The following is a 7969-nucleotide window of genomic DNA, read 5'->3' as shown; positions in this document are numbered from 1 at the left end:
ATGGCCCAGAACCACGAGGATGTCGCTGTAGAGTAAGACGGAGACCCTTTTCTCGTCCACTTATACGAACCCCATGTCTAACATTTGCTTCTTCTTCTCCCGCCTACCAGGCTCCATGAGGAGTTCTCGGAGCGCGTCCCCAACAAGCACCACGATGCCGCCGGCGGCTACCTCCAGGAACCCGACGCCCTCTCCGTTGAGAAGAAGGAGGACCTCGAGACGGGCCTGCCCACGCCCGACGGCGACGAGCCCACCGCCCACGAGCGCGGCACCCTGCGCCGCGTCGGCGAGAGCCTGCCCGCGTCGGCCTTCCTCATCGCCTTTGTCGAGCTGACGGAGCGCTTCACCTACTACGGCGCCCAAGGCCTCTTCCAAAACTACATCAGCCACGACAAGCACGGCGCCGACGGCGCCAAGGGCCTCGGCATGGGCCACCAGGCCGCCACCGGCCTCAACCTCTTCTTCCAGTGGTTCTGCTACGTCACGCCCATCCTCGGCGCCATCATCTCCGACCAGTACCTCGGCAAGTACAAGACCATCCTCATCTTCTGCGCCGTCTACTGGGTCGGCCTGCTTATCCTCTGGGTCACCTCGCTGCCCTCGACCCGCGACATGGCCGGCCTCCCCGGCTACATTGTCGCCATCATCATCATCGGCTTCGGCACCGGCGGCATCAAGTCCAACATTGCGCCCCTCGTCGCCGACCAGTACCAGCGCCGCCGCATGGCCATCCGCACCGAGGCCACCGGCGAGCGCGTCATCATCGACCCCGCCATCACCTACCAGCGCATCTACATGGTCTTTTACTGGTGCATCAACATTGGCGCCCTCTCCCTCATGGCCACGCCCTTCATGGAGCTCTACGCCGGCTTCTGGACCGCCTTCCTCATGTGCTTCTGCATGTTCAACGTCGGCATCCTCGTCCTCGTCCTCCGCCGCAAGTCGTACATCATCCGCCCCCCGCAGGGCTCCATCATCACCGACGCCTTCAAGGCCATCGGCATGATGATTGCCGGCCGCAGCACCGACGCCCCCAAGAACGCCTGGCGCGCCGCCCACGGCAAGAGCCCCGTCCACTGGGACGACCACTTTGTCGACGAGCTCAAGCGCGCCCTCCGCGCCTGCAAGGTCTTCATGTTCTACCCCATCTTCTGGGTCTGCTACGGCCAGTTCTCCTCCAACTTTGTCACCCAGGCCGAGCAGATGCAGGGCCACGGCATGCCCAACGACTTTATGCAAAACTTTGACCCGCTCTCCATCCTCATCTTCACCCCGCTCCTCGACCGTCTCGTCTACCCCGTCCTCCGCAAGATGGGCATCGAGCTGCGCCCCATTGCCCGCATCACCATTGGCTTCTGGTTCGCCGCCCTCTGCCTCGCCTACGCCGCCATTGTCCAGCACCTCATCTACAACGCCGGCCCCTGCTACAGCTTCCCCGGCGACAAGGACCGCTGCGCCGCCGCCGTCGGCCCGGACGGCAAGACCCTCCCCAACAATGTCCACATTGCCGTCCAGGTGCCTGCCTACGTCTTCATCGGTCTTGCGGAAATCTTCATCTCCGTCACCGGTCTCGAGTACGCCTACACCAAGGCCCCTCCCAGCATGAAGTCCTTTGTCCAGAGCATCTACCTCTTCACCAACGCCTTCGGCTCGGCCATCTCCGAGGGTCTCGTCCCCGTCTCCAAGAACCCCAAGTTTGTCTGGATGTACTCGGGTGTCGCCATCTCGTCCTTTATCGCCGGCTGCGCCTGCTACATCCTGTTCCGCCACTACGACGGCCAGGAGGAGGATATGTACGACCTGGACCGCGACGAGCCTCAGCTGGAGATCGGCAACGAGGCCGAGGGTCTCCAGGCCGCCAAGGAGAAGCGTTTGGAACAGTAGTGCATCAAATTTATGAATGATGTACGTGTATAAAAGAAAATAGTCGATTTTAACGTATATATGAATCGAATGAGCTTTATATGAACTACTGATGAATTTGCCTATGCTGCGACTCCGCTGTAGAAACCACCATGCTTAGGATCTGGCGCCTCAATTCTCAAGTAGCAACGAGATACGTCGCCATTGCTTTGAATCTGACTCGTCAATACTCTTTTAACAGCTTTTCAATGCGTGAATCTTGAGAAAAGACACCGCTCTGGATTCTTGGCACCATCTCGTTCACGGGCACTACCATCTTTTGCCAAGCCAACGAAAACGCCACCAGCCTCAATCCTCTACTCCGCACCTGCTCATCCGTTCCTCTCCTCTCACCGTGCGCGATCATCCCCGCAGTTGATTTATGCACACAAGTACTCACACGCCCCTCATTTTGCAGTAAGAAAAGGCTCAATGGGCCGTGAGTGTAGAGGACGAGCCGCCTTGTCTGCCGTTTGGTGTACGGCACCATCTGGACGTAAGCATGTCTAGGCCGACTCTCGCAAACATCCCATACTTGCTACTGGTAGTGCTTTTCATCGTCTCTCATGCATCGGCTTTTAGTGTAACGCTGCGTTGGTTGTGCTTATTGCGCCTTCGCATTACCGCCGCTCTAGTCGTATGCTAGCGCAGCCTCACATGCAATGGTGGCTCCCAACACCGACAGGTTGGCGTTCTGCTACCAACATCGAGTCAACCTTGCTTTACTCGGCCGCGCAGATCAATTAGAGGACCGCGGTGAGGCGCTACTACTCCACTGCAAAGGATTACGGATCAATGCTCATTCGACTGTTATCAGGCTGCATTGCATGTATGCGGCCATCACCAGCGGGGTCTAGCCACCTCGCCTGCATGAGAGCGGTGTTAGTCGCAAAGGCGGCTGTGAGTCCGCAGTGTTGGCCCATCCAACAAATTTCCCCGGCCGAACTGTTCCTCCTACCAACCGCACAAAAGTACTTTCTCTCCAGATTGTAGAACTTAGAAAACAAAGTCACTCCTCCGGTCTCATTTTTGGCCCCCCTTCCCCCAGAGGACACCTCCCAGCTGCGTGGACCAAAAACACAGCGCTCGGCTTCTGGCTCTACTTGTACGCGCGAACAATGTCAACTTTTGCCACAGACCAGAGCTTCTGGCCGCCCATCCACTCCATCTTTGACTTTACCCTGACCTTTGAAGATGTCGTCATGGGCATTGCGCCGGCGACCCTGGCCATCCTCCTCGCACCATGGGTCGCTCTCCAGGCTCTTCGCCAGGAGCGCTGCGTCCGCACCACTCTCTTGCTCTGGATAAAAATGGTACGTATGACTTCCCAATGCTCTAGTCAAGAAGTGTACCAATTAACAACTGACCCAAAAAAAATTAGGGTATTGCAGCTGGAATCGTGGCAACTGACATTGCGACGCTCGTTCTTCGACGCTACCTCACCGATTCTCACACACATGCATCTCTAGCCGCCACGGTTATCTCTACTGTGGCATCGCTTACGATTTCTGCCGTCATTTATGCCCATCACCTCCACAACTTGCAGTCTTCCGCCTTGTCCAGCACCTACATCTCCATGACCATGCTCCTCGACGCCACCAAGAGCCGGTCATTCTTCTCCCGCGACGGCCTGGCTCCGCTGGGCGCCGTTGCTGCTGTCACTGCAGGCCTCAAGCTGGCCATGGTGTTGGTCGAAGAGATTCCCAAAACGAGGTTGATACTGCACCCGTCGCCTCACATTGGGCGGGAGTCAACGAGCGGATTTTGGGGTCGGCTGTGCTTTCTGTGGGTGAACCCGCTGCTGACCTATGGCTACGGACACGACATCACCGTGGATGACATTGGAGGCCTGGGCCCCGAATTTGCTGCGGAGCTCCTGCACGATAAATTCAGTCGGCGATGGAGCAGAACCACGACCTCCTCCTCCGGTCTCAGCCTTGCCATGGTGTGCTTCTGGTGCATGCCGCTGGCGTTTCTCGCCATAATCATCCCGCAGCTGTGTTCCACCGGACTGGCCTTTTCCCAGCCGTTCATTATGCAGAGAGTCATTGCACACCTCCAAGGGAGCGCCTCCTCGTCTTCTCCTCAAAGCGGAAACGCGCTGATCGGCGCCACGGTGTTGGCCTTTGTCGGCTTCGCCGTGACCAACAACTTTGGAAAGCACATGAGCTACCGCCTCCTCGCCCAAATTCGCGGTGCCCTCATCACGGAGCTCTTTGCCAAGTGTAGCCGGCTCTCGATGCGCGAGGCCAAGAAGATCTCCGTCGTGACGCTCATGACGGCGGACATTGAGGGCATCGCCCTCGGCCTCGCGCAGCTGTACGTCATTCCGCTGAGCTTCTTTCAGGCCGGGCTGGGCATGTACCTGCTGTCGCTGCTCGTCAGCTACTCCTTTGTGCTGGTTGTCGTCCCGCTCGTCATTTCCGTCCTGTCAGGCTACTATCTCGGCACCAGCACGGCAACCGCGTTTGGGCAGTGGAACACGGCCATTGAGCATCGTGTCAAGGAAACCTCCAACGTGCTGTCGCAGCTCACGTCGATCAAGATGAATGGCCTTGGTCCGACCATGGTGGAGTTTCTCGAGACGCAACGGGCAGCGGAGTTGACGGCGTCGATACACTATCGAAATGTCCTGGCGTGGCTCAACTTCTCCCTGCTGTTTGTAGATATCGGAACACCCGCAGTGCTTTTTGCCGGCGCGCTGTTTTGGACCGGGCTGGGGGGCGTGGTCAATGCAAAGCAAGTTTTCCCGGCCTTGGCCATCGTTGGTCTCGTGCAGCATCCCCTGGCATTGTCCATCCAGTCCTACGGCACTGTCATGACCATGATGCGCAGTCTCGGCCGTATCCAAGAGTTCTTTTGCACAGAGGAGAATAAAGATACGCGTGTCATTGGCCACGAGAGTAATGCGTTGGATGTTGAAAAATCTGTGTTGCATAGCGAAGCGGGAAGGAAAGTGGCACAAATGGAGAAGCACCAAGAGAGTAGCGAAAGGACATGCCATAATAACCCTGTTGTCGAGTTTGCCAATGTCGACATTGCTCCTGCCGGCCATGATACAGCTATACTTCGGAATGTCAACTTCACCGCAGCGCAGGGCTCATTGACTGTAGCAGTCGGAGCTGTCGGATCGGGAAAATCGACCTTTTTACACTCCGTCATTGGCGAAGCAGAGGTCCAGCAAGGTGTCGTGTCTATTGAAAGAGAAGGGCCTGTTGGATACTGTGACCAGCATGTGTGGCTTCGCAATACTTCCATCCAAGACAACGTTGTAGGGCCGAGTTCGTTTGACCAGGATCGCTATGACCGCATCATAGGAGTCTGTCGTCTGAAAGAAGACATAGAGCAGTTTCCAGAAGGAGACCGCTACATCATTGGTAGCAACGGCTCCAATCTCAGTGGAGGACAAAGACAAAGGCTGGTGAGTTGAACCACCGTTGCTCCTCGTTATTTCTTTTCTAATTTGTTTCTTTTTGTATCTCCTTCCATCATTTCCTTCAATCTGTTCCAAGTTGCCATCAACTAACACTGTACGCTGCTCTCTGCACAGTCGCTTGCCAGAGCACTGTATCTCGAGGCACATCTCATGGTGCTAGATGACATATTCAGCGCTCTTGATCATCCCACCGCAATGGCAATATTCTCGGGGCTTTTTGGCGAGAATGGAATTTTGCGGCAGTCACGCTGCACGGTCATTCTCTCTACGCATCTTCGTAAGCTTCAGCTTCTAGCACATGCTTGACTCGTCGTGAGAGCTGACCATGATGCCAGCCGAGTGCCTTGACGAGGCCGACCAAGTTCTCGTCTTTGATGGAAAAGGCAAAGTTTCCGTACGAACAAACACAAAACAAGAAGAACAACGCCGAGACCTTTTGGAAGCTCTCCAACAACCGGCAAAGACTAAGCCAGCTGCGAGCGACACGAGCGACATGTCGACCAAGGATGCGCAACTGCTCGCAAAGGCCAGTTCGAGTGCCGAAGTGGTAGACTTTCGAGGAGTCAGCAAGGTCGGGCTATACGGAATGCTTCTCAAATCGATGGGAATTTGGTGGTTTTGCCTCTACTTGGTCATGCAAATGGCCATGTCTGCTCTCGAGTTGCTTCCAGGTACAAGGTGCTAATTATCCGTGGCAGCTCGTCGAACTGACCGAAGCTCGTCGCAGACATTTATATGCGTATATGGATCGAGGTGGCCCCGGCGAACAAGCTGTACTATATTGGCTACGCAAGCCTGGCAGTTTTATGTGCCGTTTTTGGTGCATTTAGCTTTTGGTATGTCGCAGCCCACCGCAACGGCGCAAGCAAAATTCTGACATTTTGTAGGTTCTATTACACAAGAATTGTGCCCCGCTCGGCAATGGCGCTGCATAGGACCTTTTCTGAGACTGTCATGAGGTATCGCCCCAATTTATGCTCTGGTGATTGTATACACGAGAATCCTGACTTCTACTTAGATCAACGCTCAACTTTCTCACCAAAACAGGCCACGGCTCCATCCTCAATAAGCATGTTACCTAAATAGTATTCAACTGCAACGAGTTCTAACATTGTCGCAGATATAGCCAAGATATGACCATTCTGGCGAGACTCTTGCCTGGCACGCTGTCCTTCGTTTTATACGTAGGTTCATGAAAGATCGCGATGGGACTGCCCTCTAACGGTCAATTTAGTCATTCTTTGCGCTGGTTGTTCAATACGGAGCTATTCTTGCCAGCTCAAAATGGATGTCCATTGTCGTTGCCGGGATTATCATCACCGCCTGTGCACTGCAGTACTACTACCTCCGCACCTCTCGCCAAATGCGCCATCTTGAACTTGAAGCCCACACGCCGCTTTACACGGAGTTTTTGGAGATTTCCAGCGGTCTACGCCACATTCGAGCCTTTGGTTGGGAAGAAGAGTTCTTGAAAGAGAGCTACAAACTCATCGACACCTCACAAAAGCCCTTTTACATGCTGTATTCGATCCAGAGATGGCTTGGATTTGTTCTGGACTGTATGTCGGGTGTTCTTGCCATCGGACTGGTGGTAATTGGTATTCGAATGCCCCAGTCCACCTCTCAAGCGGGCCTGGGTTTGGCATTCATGCAAATCATAGCAATCGGTCCAACGCTAGATGCATTTATCAATGCCTGGACTAGACTCGAGACTTCGCTAGGATCGCTTCTGCGCATTCATCTATTCAACAATGAAACGCCGGTTGAACCCCGCGATACACTGACGAAGCTCCCTCGAGAATGGCCGCAGGAAGGCAAGATTGAGTTTGAAGATGTCACTGCTCGGTACAAGTATGGCCCCTCATGCGTGATTCGCATTGGTAACACCATTTTGACGCTGCTAATGTATACAACAGCCCGGAAGATGGAGACAAAATTGCACTGCGAAATGTATCCTTCATAATTGCCCCAGGTCAAAAAGTAGGACTGCGAGGACGCACCGGCAGGTAAGCTTCGCAGAGAGTTATAACGACGGAGACAATTGTTGACGTATTTAACAGCGGAAAGTCTTCTGTGATTCTCACTCTTTTGGGGTTCTTGAACTATTCAGGGAAAATCCTCATTGACGGAGTTGACGTTTCCACGATTGCACCTGATGAGCTGCGCGCCCGTCTCATCACCATTTCGCAACACTCTATAAGATTTAGCGGGACTGTTCGCGACAACCTGTTGCCATTCCAAATCAACGAAACCAGCGACCAAAATGTTCGTGCAAGGGATGAGGAAGCAAAGGAGGAGCTGGTCCGCTTGAATCTCTGGGAAATGGTGCAAGAGAAAGGGGGCTTGGACAGCAAGCTGGAAGATGTCGGTCTGTCCGGCGGGCAGTTGCAAATGCTATGCATTGCGCGTGCAATCTTGCGAAATCAGGAGATTGACAGCAGGGTGGTGCTCGTAGATGAGGGCACAAGCAACATTGACTACGAGACTGACGCTGCGATCCAAACGGCGCTCAAAGAAGCCTTTGCGGACTGCACGGTCATTACCATTGCGCACAGGACAAACACGATTGACGACTGCGATGTTCAGATTGAGCTATCCAAGGGCGAGATAGTGACGAGGGAGTGATATGCC

General features: G+C 54.6%; 2 protein-coding genes across 2 annotated transcripts; both read left to right on the top strand.

Moving 5' to 3' along the window:
* LMH87_003263 (uncharacterized protein) lies at positions 1-1884 on the top strand (the record flags this gene model as incomplete). The annotated part of the gene is made up of 2 exons (XM_056203981.1): positions 1-32; positions 111-1884. 2 exons carry the CDS (start codon positions 1-3, stop codon positions 1882-1884), a joined length of 1806 nt encoding a protein of 601 aa, XP_056048049.1.
* A 1136-nt stretch (positions 1885-3020) lies between these two features.
* LMH87_003262 (uncharacterized protein) lies at positions 3021-7963 on the top strand (the record flags this gene model as incomplete). The annotated part of the gene is made up of 11 exons (XM_056203970.1): positions 3021-3215; positions 3284-5323; positions 5453-5615; positions 5674-6009; positions 6066-6174; positions 6226-6297; positions 6357-6407; positions 6459-6522; positions 6573-7189; positions 7255-7344; positions 7399-7963. The coding sequence occupies 11 exons, from the start codon at positions 3021-3023 to the stop codon at positions 7961-7963; spliced, it is 4302 nt and encodes a 1433-aa protein (XP_056048048.1).
* Between the last annotated feature and the right edge of the window lie 6 nt (positions 7964-7969).

This window comes from Akanthomyces muscarius, chromosome 2, assembly GCF_028009165.1.
Source record: "Akanthomyces muscarius strain Ve6 chromosome 2, whole genome shotgun sequence".
Taxonomy (NCBI): Eukaryota; Fungi; Ascomycota; class Sordariomycetes; order Hypocreales; family Cordycipitaceae; genus Akanthomyces; species Akanthomyces muscarius.
Note: the sequence above shows the minus strand (reverse complement) of the source record. Positions and strands in the feature narration are given on the sequence as shown.